This window comes from Budorcas taxicolor, chromosome 15, assembly GCF_023091745.1.
Source record: "Budorcas taxicolor isolate Tak-1 chromosome 15, Takin1.1, whole genome shotgun sequence".
NCBI lineage: Eukaryota > Metazoa > Chordata > Mammalia > Artiodactyla > Bovidae > Budorcas > Budorcas taxicolor.
This window is the reverse complement of record NC_068924.1, coordinates 56110887-56128851: the sequence shown is the minus strand read 5'-3', so window position 1 is coordinate 56128851 and position 17965 is coordinate 56110887. Positions and strand designations below refer to the sequence as shown.

Sequence of the window (17965 nt, the reverse complement as noted above, 5' to 3'; positions counted from 1 at the left end):
GTGGGGACCATAAGTTCCTTCTCTGTCTGTGAGTCTCTGTTTTGTAACTAAGAAGTTATTTTTGTATTACTTTTTATCTATTATAAGCTCTGACACAATGCTTTTTTTGCCATACATCAACATGAATCAGCCACAGGTAAACGTATGTCACCTCCCTCGTGAGCCTCCCTCCCGTTTCCTCCCCAACCCCACCCCTCTGGGTTGTCATGGAGCACTGGGTTGAGCTCCCGGTGTCACACAGCAAATTCCCACTGGCTGCCTAATACAGAGAGAACAGACTTGTGCACACAGGTGGGGAAGGGCAGGGTGGGCCAAACGGAGAGAGGACCACGCAAATATACATAGCATTTTGGAGGTGATAAGTTATTGAATGAATAAATGTATCATCTTCCTTTGAATTTTAATACATTCTTGTATTGGATCACAAGTTAGAAATTTAAAAAATATTTATCTTGTCACTTTGTTTCCTGTTGTGAGTTTTTGCATATTTGGAATGGTGCTGCTTTTATTATTAAGGTCCAGCTTCATGAATGCAGTTAGATATTGAAATTGTAAGCCAAAACTTTAAAATTATTTCTAATTTTTGGTTCCTAGCTATTTTTGAATGTAACGCCTACTGGTATTAATAAGAGTACCTAGTAAATACTTCCCCAGTAAATTGAAGATTGCATAGCTTTCTTCATCCAAATATTGTGAGAAGGAATTGGCTAGACATGTGTGTGTTATAACCATAAATATATTTGTTCTTTACTTAAGTAAATTATTTTTTAAAGTTTGCTACATCCCATAATACAATAAGAAAGAGTTATTTGTGAATAAATGCCAAAATCAAAATAAGCCTGTGTGACCACTACTAAGCCTTGAGTGATACTTTTTTGAAGTATATAATTATAAAACAGTTTTGTGTGTATTGTATAAGTATAGTCTCTCCTCTAAAAGCTTCTCTTATCTTCTGACTCCATTAAGCTCATTTTACCACGCCAGGCAAACATAGTTGTTGTTTGTCTAAGAATGTAGAGATGATACATTCCCTGTTTTAATTAGTGGTGGTAGATCTAATCCAATTATTTGAGGAAAAAATTTCTTTCTTTTGGAGGGAAGTGGCTTGCCCTGACATAAATCACTAATTCCTAAAAGCAAGATCCCATAAGGTTGAGAAGAGTTTAAAAATGAACCTTGAGAATTAAAAATTAAATTTACTTATTTTGTAGAATTCTTATGCATGCTAAGGAATAATTAGGATACTCTTGTTTTTTTCTTTAAGAACTCTCAGATTTCTTATTTCAGTCTTGGTTACATTTACCTCTATTTGTAAAGACTGCTCTTCTGGTTCTTCTCTTCCTGTCTGGCATCTAGCTTTTTTCTCCTCTGTTTACATTTCATGGTGTGTGGTCCTCTGCTGCCTCCCAGCCTCATTCACATTTTAGCTATATCTGTGGCATTATTTTCTCTAAGTCATTTTCACTGTGTTCTATCAAAAAATCAGACAAAAAGAATTTATGTATCCATTAGCAAAGCTGGTTTCTTTTATTGTGACTGGTTTCTTTTATTGTAAATCTTTTTTCAAATAAAGGGCTTATCTCATCTGGTACTCTGATATTTGTGTTGCCATACTAATTTATTTTTTAGATTTTTTTTTATTGTGTGTTACCACATATTTTGTCAAAGGGCATTTGCCTTCACTGAGAATTAAAAGTAAATTTATTTTGAAAGTTTTTTTTATCCAAGGAACTGCTTTTTAATGTAAAAAATTAATTCAAGCCAACAAGCATATGATTGATAACTGTCATCAGTTCTCATTCATGCCTTCAACACTTTTATTATGTGCCAGGTACTATTGAAGGAATCAAAATAGAAATTCAGGTTTGTTAGTTTCCTTTAGTTGGAAGAAACAAAGGTTCTCTCAAGGCACCATCTTAAAAAAAAAAAAAAAAAGATTTATTGTTGTACTCTGTGTGGTATAGAACTGGAGCGCCAGAAAATCTGAAGCCACTTAGTGGCTGGCTATTCCCTCTTGGTACTCTGTCTGAGTGCCTGTTCTGGTATCCTTTTGCTAACTAAAGACATTCCATTCCCTCTTCTGTAGTTTAAATGCTGCAGAGAGCCTGTCTGATGTTGTAAAATCAATTTCATTGAGCTATATTTTACATACAATAAAATACACCTATTTTAAGTTTGATGAGGTGTGACAAGATAGAAAGAACTCTTTCTTCACTCCAGAAAGCTCCCTTGTGCTCCTTTGCATTTAACCCCTGCTTCCTACCCCCCACCTAACCCCAGCTCCAAGGAAGCCATCGGTCTGCTTTCTGTTCCTATAGATAAGATTTGCCTTTTCTAGAATTTCAGATAGAATCACTAAATGTATATTCCTTAGCATCAGGCTACTTTTTTTAAAAAAATATTTTTATTTTTGGCTGTGTTCTGTCTTTGTTGCTGTGCACAAGCTGGTTCTAGTTGTGGCAAGCAGGGGCTGCTATCTGCTGCAGGGTATGGGCTTCTCGTTGCGGTGGCTTCTCTTAGTGCAGGGCACGGGCCCTAGAGCTCAGGCTCAGTAGTTGTGGCTCATGGGCATAGTTACTTCTCTGCAAGTGGAATCCTCCTGGACTAGGGATCAAACCTGTGTCCCCTGCATTGGCAGGCAGATTCTTATCCACTGTACCACCAGGGTAGTCCCAAGCTACTTTGTTTTTAAAAATTGCTAATATTTCTTGTATTAAGATTCTTCCTTTTTGTTGCTCAGTATCACAAATTATGTATCCATTCACTAGTTGATGGATAATTAAGTTGTTTCCAGTTTGGAGATATGAGTAAAATTCTGTGACCACTTATATACAAGTCTTTTTGCTGATACTTGCTTTCATTTCTCCTGGGTAGATGCCTAGGAACTGAATTGCTGGGTTGTATGGTAGGTTTTTAGGTTTAAAAAAAAAAATTGGCAATTTCTTATAAAGTGCTTCTGCCATTTTATATTCCTGCCACTAATATCTGACAGTTCCAAGTGTACCATATCCTTGCCAGATTCTCAGTCTTCCTCATTTTAAATCATTCTGTTACATGTAGTATGTCATTGGGCTTCCCAGGAGGCACTAGTGGTAAAGAATCTGTCTACAAGTACAGGAAATGCAGGTTCAATCCCTGGTCAGGAAGATCCCCTGCAGTAAGAAATGGCACTTCACTTGTGTTCTTACCTGGAAAATTCCATGGGCAGAGGAGCCTGGCGGCCTTCATAGGATCACAGAGAGTCAGACATGACTGGCTAAGTAGCAGCAGTATGTCATTATTTTAATTTCCATTTTCCTGAGATCTAACAATATTTAGCAACTTTTCATAAGTTTATTCTATTAGTCTACTGGGGCTACCACAGATTGAGTGACTTAAAAGTCCTATCTCAAAATACAGCATCAGGCCAGGGGATCAAGATTGTGGAGGAGTAGTAGGGGAGCTCACCTACTCTCACAATAACATTAACATATCAGTAAGTGGAATGATTTACACAGAACATCTAGTGAATGCCAGCAGAAGACCTCAGATATCCAAAAGGACAAGAAAACCTCCACGTGACCAGGTAGGACAAAGGAAAAAGGAAAGGAAAGGAGTTAGGACAGGCTTGCACCCCAGGGAGGGAGCTATGAATAAGGAAAGAGTCCCATACCCAGGGGAGAGCCTTCACTGGCAGGGGGATCAGCCTGGATGGAGAGGGACATTCAAAGCCTAGGAGGAGAGCGCAGCAACTGGTTTGTAGAAGGCAAAATGGAGAATAACCTGCACGGAAGGTCAGCATCACTGCCCTGTGTTCCTCAGCCTAATATGCTCCTCTGTTGATACAGGAGAGGGCTGGGGGCTGAAGCTCAGGCTTCAGAGATGAGATCCAAGGAAAAGATCAGGGTTGGCTGTGTGGAGACAGCCTGAAGAGGGTGGACTGTGGTAACTGAGGGTGTGCTCAGTAGCAGCCAGCACCTGCCAGAGAGGCAAGGTGCCATTACTAGGGGCACACAAGGAGCGGGGCGGGGGGAGGGGGGGGGGTCGAGGGGGGACACCATGAGAGCTCTTTCCCCTGTAAGTGCTCCCAGGCAGCAGGACACCACCTTACAGAAGCTCTGGGAGTGGGCGCAATTATCGCTGCCATGGTAGGCTCCAGAGGCAGGCTTGGGCAACCACTAAGATCTGCAGGCTGGTGCCAGGCACCGCCCCTGCTGTCTTGGGAGTGTGCAAAGGCTGCTACACCTGCACCCCCCATATCGAGGGGATAACAGCCAGCTCACCTTGAGGAGAGAGACAGCAGATATCCAAACTAAAAGCAGCCCCTTGATTCCAGAAAAGATGGCCGAGCAGAGGGACTTGAGCTCACCTACTCTCACGAAAACACCGAAAGCACAACAAACTACTGAACAACCATTGACAAAGGAGACTGGAAACTACCAAAAAAGATATTTTACATTCAAAGACATAGAAGCCTAAAGCGACAACAAGAGAGATGCATTAGTGACATCACGAGTGGGAGTCCCACAAACTGCAAAATAATTATATTGCAGAGGTTCTCTTGCCAGAGTGAAAGTTCTAAGCCCCATCTTAGGCTCCTGAGGCTGAGGATCTGGCATCAGGAGGTGGAACCCTCCAGAGGACTTGGCTTTGAAGACCAGCAGGCTTGAGTGCAAGAGCTCCACAGGACTGGGTGAAACAGAGACTCCACTCTTGGAGGGCTCACATACACTGGGATCCAACACAAAGCAGAAGAGGTTGACCTGTGAGTCTTGGAGAGTCTCCGGGGGAGGTGAGGGTTGGCCGTGGATCAGTGAGCTGGGGGCAAGCCCACTGGAGGCAGTGGCCTGAGAGAGTATTGATTCGCATGAGCTCTCACAGAGGTCACCATTTTGATATCAAGACTTGGCCTTGTCCAACAACCTACAGGCTCCAGTGCTGGAATGCGTCAGGCCAGACAGCCAGCAGGATAGGAACACATTGCTACCCATCAGCAGACAGGTTGTCTAAAGCTGTACTGAGCTCACAGCTCCCTCTAACACACTGTTTGACATGGCTTTGGCTCACCAGAGAGACACACCCAACTTTTCCCACCAGTGGGCAGGTACCAGAAGTAAGAGGAGCTAAAATCCTGCAGCCAGCAGAAAGGAGACCACAAACACAGAAAGTTAGACAAAAATGAGACAGCAGAGAAATGTGTTCCAGATGAAGGACCAAGATAAAAAGCCATAAGACATCTAGATGGAGATAGGCAACCTTCCTGAAAAAGAACTTAGTGTAATGATAGTAAAGATGATCCCAGAATTCGGTAAAAGAATGGAGGCACAGATTAAGAAGATACAAAAAGATACTTCACAAAGAAAATTTAAAGAACAAAGATGAAAAATAGAATAACTAGAATGAAAAATACAAGAGAAGGAATCAGTAGCACAATAATTGAGGCGGGAAAATGAAGTTAGTGAGCTGGAAGATGGAGTGCTGGAAATCACTCCTGTGGAACAGAGCAAAGGAAAAAAGAATGAAAGGAAGGACAGTCTCAGAGGCCACTGGGCCAACATTAAAAGCACGAATGTTTGCATCATAAGGGTCCTAGAAGGAGAAGAGAGAAAGGGCTTGGGAAAATACTTGAAGGGATAATAGCTGAAAACTTCCCTAACATGGAAAGGAAACAGCCACTCAAATCCAGGAAGCACAGAGAGTCCCAGGTAGATTATACCAAGGAGGAACATGCCAAAACACCAATTAATCAAACTGACATAAATTAAAGCCAAAGTGAAAATGTTAGAAGAAGCAAGGGACAAGCAACAAGGGAATCCTCATAAGGTTGTCAGCTGATTTTTCAGCAAAAACTGCAGGCCAGAGGGGAATGCCATGGTGTATTTAAATTGATGAAAGGGAAAAATCTACAACCAAGAATACTCTACCCAGCAAGGCTGTCATTCAGATTTGATGGAGAGATCAAAAGTTTTACAGACAAGCAAAATTTAAGAGAAGTCAGTACCACCAAACCAGCTTTACAACAAATGCTAAAGGAACTTCTCTAGGTGAAAAATAAAAGGCAACAACTAGAAACAAAATTATGAATGGGAAAGCTCACCAGTAAAGGCAAACTACAGTAAAGATAGGAAATCATCCACACACACATATGATATAACCAGCAATTGTGAGGACAGTACAAATGGAGAATATTGGAAATGCATTTTAAAATTAAAAGACCAACAACATAAAACAATCTTGTATATGTATAGACTGCTATGTCAAAATCTCATGGGAATCAAAAACTGAAAATTTGCAAGAGGTATACAAAAAAGAAAAAGGAATCCAAGCAAGTTAGTCATCAGATCACAAGAGAACAAAAGAGAAAGGAAAAAGACCTACAAAAACTAATCTAAAACAATTAACAAAATGGCAATAAGAACATATTAATACATATTGATAATTACCTTAAATGTAAATGGATTAAATGCTCCAACCAAAAGACAGGCTGAATCGATACAAAAATAAGACCCTTATATATGCTATCTATAAGAGATCTGCTTCAGATCTAGGGACACATACAGAGTGAAGGAAAATATATAGATGGCCCCAAGTGGTGGGACACAGACCTGAGAATCACCTGTGCCAGCCACATTTCTCCCAAGAAGATACACAGATTGTGAAAAAGCACAGGAAAAGAGGCTTAACATCACTAATTATCAGAAAAATGCAAATCCGAACTACAAATGAGATATCACCTCATACCAGTTACAGTGGCCATCATCAAAAGGTCTACAAACAATAAATACTGAAGAGGGTGTGGAGAAAAGAGAATCCTCCTACACTGTTGGTAGGGCTGTGCATTGGTACAACCACTATGGAGAAAAATATGAGAGGTTCTTTAAGAAAACTACTAGTAATAGAGCTACTATATGATACAACAATCCCACTCCTGGGCATATATCTGAATAAAATCATGATTTGAAATGATACATGTACCCCAGTGTCCATTGCAGCACTGTTTACAATAGCCAAGATGTGGAAGCAACCTAAATGTCGATTGACAGATGAATGGATAAAGAAGATACGGTATATGTTTACAATGGAATATTAGTCATAAAAAAGAATAAAATAATGCCGTTTGAAACAACATGCTTGGACCTAGAGACTAAACAGAAACAGACTTACAGGTTTTGAAAACAAAGTTATGGTTACCAAAGGTAAAACCTGAGGGAAGTGGTCAGTAAATCAGCAGCTTAGAATTAACATACACATGCTACTGTATATAACAAGGGCCTACTGTATCACCCAGAGAACTATACTCAAATTCTGTGATAACCTGTATGAGAAAAGAATCTTAAAAACAATGTAGGTACATGTATAGCTGAATCACTCAGCTGTACACCTGAAACTGAACAACATTGTAAATCACTTATACTCCAATTAAAACAAAAACCAGTACACTGAGGATTAGAGTTTTAATACATGAATTTTGGCAGGGCAGATTTCAATCCATAACACTGTTGACCATTTCTATGTCTCTTGTGGAGTTTGTTTTGTGTTTAAACTTTTGCCCATTTTGTATGTGTTAATAGTAAGTTGTAAGAGTTCTTTTTATATTCCTTTAAGTCCTGTAACATGTATTGTAAATATATCCTCCATTTAATTTTTAATGGTATTTTTTTAAAGAGCAAAAATTTAAAATTTGGGGTAGGTTCTGTATTTCTGTTTTTTTTTCTTTTATAGTTTGTGGGTTTTGCTTTCTGTTGAAGAAATGTTTGCCTACGCCAAGGTTGTAAAATATTCTCCATTGTTTTCTTTTAGAGGTTTTATAACTTCAGCATTTGCCTGTTTGTATTTTGAGTTAATTTTAATGATAGCATGCATTAAGGGTCAAGATTCATTTTTTTGGAGTATGGATATCCAGTTATTCTAACACTGTTGAAAGATAATCTTTTTCCCTATTCAGTTATCTTGGCACTTTCATTTAAAATTAATTGAGCAAATATGTTTGGGTCTATTTCTAGACTCTATTCTGTTCCTTTGATCCGTGCCAGTACTACACTGCCTGGTTACTGTAGCTTTATAGAGTAATTTTTAATTTAAAATTCTTCTAATCAAATACTGTAAGTCTTCCATCTTTTTTCTTTATTTCAGAATTGTTTTATTTGCTCTGTACCCTTTCCACGTACAATTTAGAATTAGCTTATCAATTTCCCTAATCATGCTTGCTTGAATAGTGACTGATACTTATTGGGACTGCACTGAACACATAGATCATTCTGGAGAAAATTATTGTCTTAATAATATAAACTTATAAGTGTGATTTTTCTTTTCTATTTAGGTCATATTTATCTCAATCAGCTTTTTTTTTAAGTTCAATGTACAGGTGTATTTAAATGTCTTGTTAAATGTATCCCTAAGTATTTCATGTTTTGATGAAAGGAGTTATTTTGCCTTATTCCTAATATTTGCTTATTTCATATTTGGTTTTGATATTAGAGAAATATTGCGCTCCTAAAATGAGCTTGGTTGTGTTCTTTTTTCTGTTTTTTAAAATAGTTTGTGTGGTAATTGGTACTGTTTCTTCCTTAAATGTGTAATAAAATCTATCAGTGACGCTATTGGAAGCTGGAGTTCTCTTTATATGAAAATTTTTAATTCTGAATTATTTTTAGTAAGTAGAATTACTTATAACAGTTACTTCAGTTACTCTATTTCTTTTTGAATCAGTTTTGAAAAGTGATGTATTTTTAAGGAATTTTAATGTCTCATTTAAATTGGATTTATTGGCCCCCAAAAAATTGTTTTCAGTGTTATCTCACATGTATATGAGAGATCTATAGTGGTCTTTCATTTACCATTTGTGTGACCTTGGGCATATTACTTAACTTCTTTGTGCCTTAGTTTCCTCATTTATAAAATGAGATCTTAATAGTATCTTTCTTATATTGTGCTTTTAAGAATTAACTGACATAGTGTATGTGTATACAATGTACAGAACAGTAACAGGCAGAGTTAGCACTGAATAAATGTTAGCTGTCAAAAATTGAAAATAGTGTAAAGACTGGTTGGCTCCCTTTTTTTTTTTTCTGACAGACGACTCCTTGTTGATGAGCTTGTGGAGGAGTCTTATGAGTAAGATAGAGCTGCAAGATCCTTTTTAATCTTGTGGATTTTCTGACTATAGGAAGTAGTTAAAATTCCAGTGTTATTTTAATGGATATTGAGTTCTCAGCAAGAAAGGATTTCCTTTTACAGGTATTGGCTGCCCAACAATAAGGAAATATAACAACTTGGGGAATGATGGGCTTTGATTTTCTTTTCTCTTTTTGGCCTTGCCACGAGGTTTGGGGGATCCTTAGTGCCCCAACCAAGGATTAAACCTGCACCCTCAGCAGTGAAAGCTCAAAGCCCTAACCACTGAACTGCCAGGGGATTGCTGGGCTTTGATTTTTAAACCCTGCCTTTCTTGCACAGGGGCTTCCCTGATAGCTCAGTTGGTAAAGAATCCACCTGCAATGCAGGAGACCCTGGCTTGATTCCTGGGTCAGGAAGATGCACTGGAGAAGGGATAGGCTACCCACTCCAGTATGCTTGGGCTTCCCTTGTGGCTCAGCTGATAAAGAATCTGCCTGCAATTCGGGAGACCTAGGTTCAATTCCTGGGTTGGGAAGATCCCCTGGAAAAGGGAAAGGCTACCCACTCCAGTATTCTGGCCTGGAGAATTCCCTGGACTGTATAGTTCATGGAGTCACAAAGAGTCAGACATGACTGAGTAACTTTCACTTTCACTTTTTCTTGCACAGCACTGTACATCTGTTGAATATAACTTGATGTTTGTTACTTGGATCTTATTTGAATTGCTTGTATTGAGGTATTCTACAAGATGCTTTCAAGAGAAGAATTTCTTGGTTCATATTTCTTTGCTCCATGAAGGGTGATATATATGACATTTATATTACATATACTTTATGCCTTGCAGATTATTTTCTAAACCTTTGATAAAAAGAGCTAGCCATGTTATTGGTTATTTAGAATTTCACTGTGTTGGTAGATTATCCTTTGGGTGAGAAAAGGAAAAAATATTCAGTTAGAATCTATGTCAGGTTTTTTTCTGCAAAGGGTCAAATAAAATTTTAGTTTTTGTGGATCATACAGTCTCTGTTGTAACTATTTAACTCTGCTGTTGTGGTGCAGTAGCAGCCATAGACAATAAATATGTAAATAAATATGTGTGGCCACATTTCAATAAAACTTTATAAATACAGGTGGTAATGGACCATATTTGGCCTACAGGACATAATTTGCCAACCCTTGATCTATGTTAGACTTACAAGAATTGCATAGCCAAAGATCAGTCTCTATGTGCCCTTATAACAGTATTTAATGGGCTAAAATTGGTCCTCTGTAACTCTTTTATAGTGAAGACTTATCCAAGTATTCATATTGGCAGATTGTCTGGGAAATATATGCCTGTGTGGCTTCTGTTTTAGAGTGAGGGTAAACATCCATTAAGAAGCACGAAGATTCAGGCTTCTGGTTCCAGACGGCAGGGTAGAAGAGTGTGCACTCACCTCCAGGGCCCCAGAATTACGACTAGCTGTTGAACAACCGTCGACAGGAGGATGCTGGGACCACCAAAACCAGATATCCCACGTCAAAAGACAAAGAAGAAGCCACAGCGAGTGATGCCGCTGCTAAGTCGCTTCAGTTGTGTCCAACTCTGCGCGACTCCAGAGACAGCAGCCCACCAGGCTCCCCCGTCCCTGGGATTCTCCAGGCAAGAACACTGGAGTGGGTTGCCATTTCCTTCTCCAATGCATGAAAGTGAAAAGTAAAAGTGAAGTTGCTCAGTCATGTCTGACTCGTCGCGACCCCATGGACTGCAGCCTACCAGGCTCCTCTGTCCATGGGATTTTCCAGGCAAGAGTACTGGAGTGGGGTGCCAAAGGGCACAATCAAAATAAAATCAAATCCCATATCTTCCTGGTAGGTGATCCACAAACTGGAGAATAATACCAGAGAAGTTCTCCTACTGTTGGGAAGGTTCTGAATCCCACGTCAGGTTTCCCAGCCTGAGGATCTGACAAAGGGACTGGAATCCCTAGGGAATATGGTCTTGAAGGTCAGCGGAATTTAATTATGGGATTTCCACAGGACTGGGAGAAACAGACTCCAGTCTTGGAAGGCATGAACAAAACCTTGCATGCACCAAGAGCCGGAGGTAAGGAGCAGTGACCCCACAGGAGACAAACCAGAACTACCTGCTCAGTGTTGGATGGCCTTCTGTAGAGGCCTGGTTCAGGAGGGTCTCACCCCAGGGACAGGTGCACTGGCGGCAGCAGGCCAGGAAAGTCCCCCTTGGTGTAAACCCTCTTGGGCTTCTCCATTAACCCTACCATAGAGCCAGTAGATCCCAGGGCTGAGTCGCCTCAGGCCAAACAACTAACAGGGAGGGAATGCAACCCGACCCATCAGCAGATAATTGGATGAAAGCTTTACTGAGGGAGGTCCTGGTCAGCAGAGCAAGACCCAGTTTTTCCCACTGCCAGTCCCTCCCATCCAGGAAGCTTACACACGTCTCTTAGCCTCATTCATCAGAGGGCAGACAGAAGAAGCAAGAAGAAACACAGTCCCACAGTAGCTAAAACAAAAACCATATTACAGAAAGTTAATCACTATGAAAAAGCAGAAAGTTATGTCCCGGGTGAAAGGACAGGGTAAAACCCCAGAAAAGCAACTAAATGAAGTGGAGATAGGCAACCTTCTAGAAAAAGAATTCAGAATAATGATAATGAAAATGATCCAGGATCTTGGGAAAACAATGAAGAAGATGCAAGAAATGTTTACCAAAGACCTATAACGACTAAAAAACAAATAGAGGTAAATAATACACTGGAAGGAATCAGCAGCAGAGTAACTGAGGCAGAAGAATGGATGAATGACCTGGAGGACAGAATGATGGAAATCACTGCCACAGAACAGAATATAAAAAAAAAAGAATGAAAAGAAATGAAGACAACCTAAGAGATGGTCATGTATGGATGTGAGAGTTGGACTGTGAAGAAGGCTGAGCGCCGAAGAATTGATGCTTTTGAACTGTGGTGTTGGAGAAGATTCTTGAGAGTCCCTTGGACTGCAAGGAGATCCAACCAGGCCATTCTGAAGGAGAGCAGCCCTGGGATTTCTTTGGAAGGAATGATGCTAAAGCTGAAACTCCAGTCCTTTGGCCACCTCATGCGAAGAGTTGACTCACTGGAAAAGACTCTGATGCTGGGAGGGATTGGGGGCAGGAGGAGAAGGGGACGACAGAGGATGAGATGGCTGGATGGCATCACTGACTTGATGGACATGAGTCTGGATGAACTCCGGGAGTTCGTGATGGACAGGGAGGCCTGGCGTGCTACGATTCATGGGGTTGCAAAGAGTTGGACACGACTGAGCGACTGAACTGAACTGAAGAGACCTCTGGGACAACCTTAAACACACCAACAATCACATTTTAAGGGTCCCAGAAGTAGAAGAGAGAAAAAGTTCCTGAGAAAATATTTGAAGAGATAATAGCTGAAAAGTTCTGTAATGTGGGAAAGGAAATAGTCAACCAAGTCCAGGAAGCACAGAGAGGCCCAGGCGGGATAAACCCAAGGAGGAACACACCAAGACACATAATAATCAAACTGACAAAAATAAAAGACAAAGATAAAATGTTAAAAGCAACAAGGGAAAAAGGACAAATAATATACACAGGAACTCTCATCAGGCTATCAGCTGATTTCTCAACAGAAATGCTATAAGCCAGAAAGGAATAGCATGATATATTTAAAGTGATGAAAGGGAAGAACCTACTACAACCAAGAATACTCTACCTACGAAGACTCTTACTCAGTTTTGATGGAGAACTCAAAAGCTTTCCAGACAAGCAAAAATTAAGAGAATTTATCCCCAACAAACCAGCTTTACAACAGATGCTAAAGGAACTTCTCTAGGAAGGAAACAAGAGAAGGAAAAGACCTACAGCAAATAAACCGAAAACAATTAAGAAAATTGTAACAGGATCATACATATTGATAATTATCTTAAACGTAAATGGATTGAATGCACCAACCGAAAGACATAGACTGGCTGGGTGGATGAAAACATGTGCATGTATGCATTTCCACTTATCACATTGATCTGCTTGACTCCCCAGAGGTATGTAATTATTTTATATTGTTAAGCTAATCATGTTCCTCTTATGGCTTGCAGTTGTAATTACCTTTTATTTTTTTGTCTGGCTATTGATTGTGAAAACTGATAAATATCTTTTACTGTTGTGATTATGTAGCTTTTATTCACTTAATACCATTGTATCATGATTGGTCAACAGAAAAATAATAGAACTCTATATTACCAAAACTAGGATTTAATAGAAAAACCTGTAATCACTTTTTAAAATCAGAATTATCCATTTTTTGAAAAATACAAATGCTCAGGTATTGCTTTTTTTTCCTCCAGAGCTCCAGATATGTTTCTAATAAGCAGTCATGTTTAAAAGCAACTGGCTACGTGATGATCTTTTACTTTTATCTAGTTTGTTCACTTTTTCTATTTCATATTCAGTGCTCCCATTTCATTTAGTTTATGTTTTCCAATCTCTCCATCTCGTCTCTCTTTTTTAATGTTCTTTCTCAAGCATAGTAGGAAGACTTTTGTATACATATATATATAAATAATATGTACACTATATATATTTTAGAAAATTTACAAATTTTTGCTGAACTGAAAAATTTATGACATTTTGATTCTACTTGTTTGACTTAGTATGACTAGAATGCTAGGTTTCTAATTTAAAAAAATAGGTATATAACAAGCAACAAAGGGAACTATAGTCACAGGGAACTATAGTCAATATCTTGTAATAACCTACAGTGGAAAATAATTTCAGAACTAATATATGTGTCTATGTATAGCTGAATTGCCTTGCTGTGCACTTGAAACATGTAAGTCAACTATATTTCAATAAAATACATATATTAAGGAAAAAAAAACCCACTAAGATTCAAGACAGTCTAACAGGTTGTCATTTCTGTTCACTCATTTATTCAGCAAATCTTTATAGAACACCTACTATTTACTTAACACTGTTCCAGGCTCTGAATATACTTTGTTGAACAAGATCTTTGTTAGGCCATCATGAAATACATACTCAAGCTGGTACACTAAAATTGATCAGGTAAGTTCATGCATGTTATATATTTTCATAAGCCACATTGTGTCAACCACTATGTTACCACCTGTTTTTAGAAAATTACTGTCTATAACACTTTCCTTGTATGAGAATGATTACAGATTCCAATGAAAATTCCTTCATTTTTATTTAAGAAAAGAAAAGAAAGGGAACAAAAAATTAATAAGGAAATGAAAGAAAAAGCAGCAAAGGAACTGGAGAAAGAACATTTACAAGAAAAAGCAAAGGAAAAATATCAAGAATGGTTAAAGAAAAAAAACGCTGAAGAATGCGAAAAGAAGAAGAAAGAAAAGGTATTTTCACTAAGGTGATCAGTTAGACTACATGACTTGGTGTTTATATTGTGCCAACTATATTGTGTAAAGAATTTCTAATGGAAAATTGGCATTATCTTAGCATAATATAAATACATGTAGCTATCCCTACTTGTTATATTATGATTAAGCTTCATAAATGAATATGCATTTGTGATTTTTTTAGACTGAAAAATATTAATAAGCCTATTGATACTCCTGCAGTCAGGTGCAAGCTTTTTACTGTTGTTTAGGCTTTTAAATATTATTCAGTGTACTTTTATGTAAAGTTTTATTACATTATTGTAAATGACTGATCTATTTTAAAAGAACAAATTGCTTTTTTCTTCTTGGATTTAATATCATTGTTTAGAAGCAATATGATTCAGTGTTTCTGATCAGTAAGCCGTTGGGATGGGGAGCTACTGGGGAGCAAGTCTGTAGACTCTGAATAGAACTTTTAGTTACAGAATATCCCTGGAGATTCTTTGGTCTTGTCATTTTAAGGAAAAAGAAAAACAACGGCAGGCTGAATTACAGGAAAAAAAGGAAATAGCAGAAAAAAAGTTTAAGGAATGGTTGGAATATGCAAAAAATAAACCTCGTCCAGCTGCGAAGAGCTATGGTTATGCCAATGGAAAACTCACAGGTTGGTTTTTATGTTATGTGGCTTACATAAATATGGCTTGCAGGAGTGAATATTATACATTATGTTTCCTTTTGACAGAAATAGAAGTGTGTAAAAATCATTTTTCTTTCAAATTACTATTTTCTGGAAGATTATAACATACTGTGTTCCTGTGGAGATACTACAAATTTGTTGTCATTCTCTAAAATCAGATACATTTTAAAGGCAACAGTGGCAAAACTGCAAAGTAATGATTTCTAACATTAAGAAATAAGTAAAATTTTTACATTCCTTGGACCTTAAAGCCTTAATCAGGATATATTTAAGGGGTCATTTTCTTTCCCTTTTCTAACCTCTCTGAGGCAGAGTTCCCAGTGTCTTTGGCTCATTATTTTTGCAGGGTGGAATACTAGATGCCACACGAACCAGACACAGACCTGGTTGGCTTTTTTGGCTTGGTCTGATTATAAATGGCAATGTGTGTTTTCCTTTGTACTTCCATGTTGGAAGCTCATACCTTGCTGACAGCTGCCTTCACTTGTTTAAGTGATTTATTATTAAAAATACTCCCATTCTGTTTTGTTCACACAACAGAACATATTCCAGACTTTGTTTTGACCATCGTGGTGAAGTGTGTGTTGACATATGTATGCGGTCAAAGTGGGTTGCCAGTGTCTGAATGACACATTCCTTCTGTCAGGATTTAGGCCTCTCCTGCATGTCACAAAGGTCATCCATTACAGCTACCGAGCAGAGTCTGCTCCTTTATTTTGCTCTCTTGTTTGAAATAAGTAGTGGTTTCAACAAAACGATTGGATAGTAAAGTTAAAACTTAGATGGAATATATGTATTGACTAGAACTTAATTGCCAAATAATGGATTATTTTACCAAATTTGTGTTTAAATAAGTGTTACAATAAACATTGTAGTCTGCAAATGCCCTACTGCTCTTAATTACAAAACTAGAGTGTATGAAATGTGCTTAATTTGAGTGACAATGATTTAGAGTTTCAGTGGTTCTGAACCACAATCTTGATTCACTTTAGCTACATATGCAACATACGATTTTTTCCTGCAAGCTCTAGTGTCCAACTAGGGGAAACTAGTACATAATCAGAAGTTTCCCAGACTGAAATAAGAAAGTGAAGATTTTGTTCAATTTAAGGTTTCTAAAATTAACTTCTTAGAAGAAATTTTGTATGAGTTTTTAGTTTTGAACATTAATGTTCTTTGAATATTCAGAATTATCATTTATATTTTAACTTTTACTACAATATTACTGTATTTGAAAAGTATTGTTTGAAAATATTTGGGTTCAAGTTTTAAATGAGTCAGGTTTGTCAGTGATATTTTTGCCCTTTTAACATTTTAACATTTTTCTATGAATTTTAAAATAGTTTCTTTGATCTCAAAAAGTTGTTCTTGTTTTATTCTGATTTTTAAATAATTTTAGGTTTTTACAGTGGGAATTCTTATCCAGAACCAGCCTTTTATAATCCAATTCCATGGAAACCAATTCCTATGCCTCCTTCCAAAGAAGTGAAGGATCTATCAGGAAAGAAGACTAAAAGGCCTGTGATAAGCCAGCCACACAGGGCATCCTCTCTGGTAATGCATAAAGCTAGAAGCAATCTTTGCCTTGGAACTCTATGCAAAATACAGAGATAGTAGATGTGGGAAATTGCGTGCTTTTACCTGGAGCTATTTAATTTTAACATCAGAAATTGTTGTTTTGTTGCTCTGCTAGTAGTAGCTCAACATTTGATGTATTATTGTTAAGTTCACATTTTTGCATTTGTATATGGAGTCCTTAGAGTTAGTTGAGGAAGATATTTGATTCATTTTCATTTTTATAAATGCTTCAAGGTTGATCTTGGAATATTGTTTTGCAAGATAAGTGACAATATCTAACAATTGTGTTTATATTTAGCTTATATTAAAACTACCCTCTAAATACCAATAAAACAATTTTCCATGTATTCTTTCATACACACATGTTATGTGTTTGTGTTTATGAACATAATAAGAATAAGTCATTGAAACAAGCATTTCCAAACTGTATGCTCAAAATAAGAGAAGAATCTAAAATGAGTTAGAATCCCAGAGTAATCAAAAACAGCCTTTGTTGATGACTTTTAGCATGTTTTTCCCTTCATAAATATTTGTAAACCACTAACTGGAATCATGTTTGGTAATGGAGAAATAAAGGTTGGGTTTTGAAAGGACAATTTATAAACATTGTTTTGGCTCTCAATCTTAATTGATTGTAGTAATCTTTGGACACTAATATATTTTGCTATACTTTGTACATATACTTACGCATTATAATTAGGTTGTTAATTTTGTAATTAGAAATGTCTGCTTTAGTTTTTAATGTAAAATGTTAAGTCATGTTTTAACTAAAATTGAAATAAAAAATCTTTATTAATAAATACTTGTTAAGGAAAGTAGATCAAAAGATTACTAAAATAGCACTCAGCCCTTCTTATTAAATTTTAAAAGTCTGTGTATCTTTTTTTAGGGGGCCATCAAGAAATGAAAATTTGTGGTGGCAATATAAAAGTTCAGTAAGTTCATTTAAAAGTGATTCCTATTTAGAATACATTCCATATTTCTGTGAGGTTAGTCATCTACCAAGTTTTTGGTGATTAACCTGCAGTGGTATTGGTCAGTGCCAGGAAACAGCAATGGGATTTTTGAAGGGTATTCGTATCATCAGAAATCTAGAAAAATGCACTTTTTAAAAAATTTCTTGCTCATGGAGGTCTGTGAGCCCCAGAAGGATTGAGCACTCAGCCTGAATGCTCATTCAGTTCAGCCATCTTCATTTGGTTTTGTTTTATTTTTTTCACTTCTAAG

At 37.6% G+C, this 17965-nt stretch overlaps 1 protein-coding gene across 1 annotated transcript in view; it reads left to right on the top strand.

Moving 5' to 3' along the window:
• CCDC34 (coiled-coil domain containing 34) overlaps positions 1–16774 on the top strand; it is a 44361-nt gene extending 27587 nt beyond the window's left edge. The window contains exons 4-6 of the mRNA XM_052652175.1: positions 14320–14478; positions 14986–15127; positions 16560–16774. Of these exons, the coding sequence (XP_052508135.1) occupies positions 14320–14478; positions 14986–15127; positions 16560–16774 (516 nt within the window). The remainder of the gene's footprint in view (positions 1–14319; positions 14479–14985; positions 15128–16559) is intronic.
• The last annotated feature ends 1191 nt before the right edge of the window (positions 16775–17965 follow it).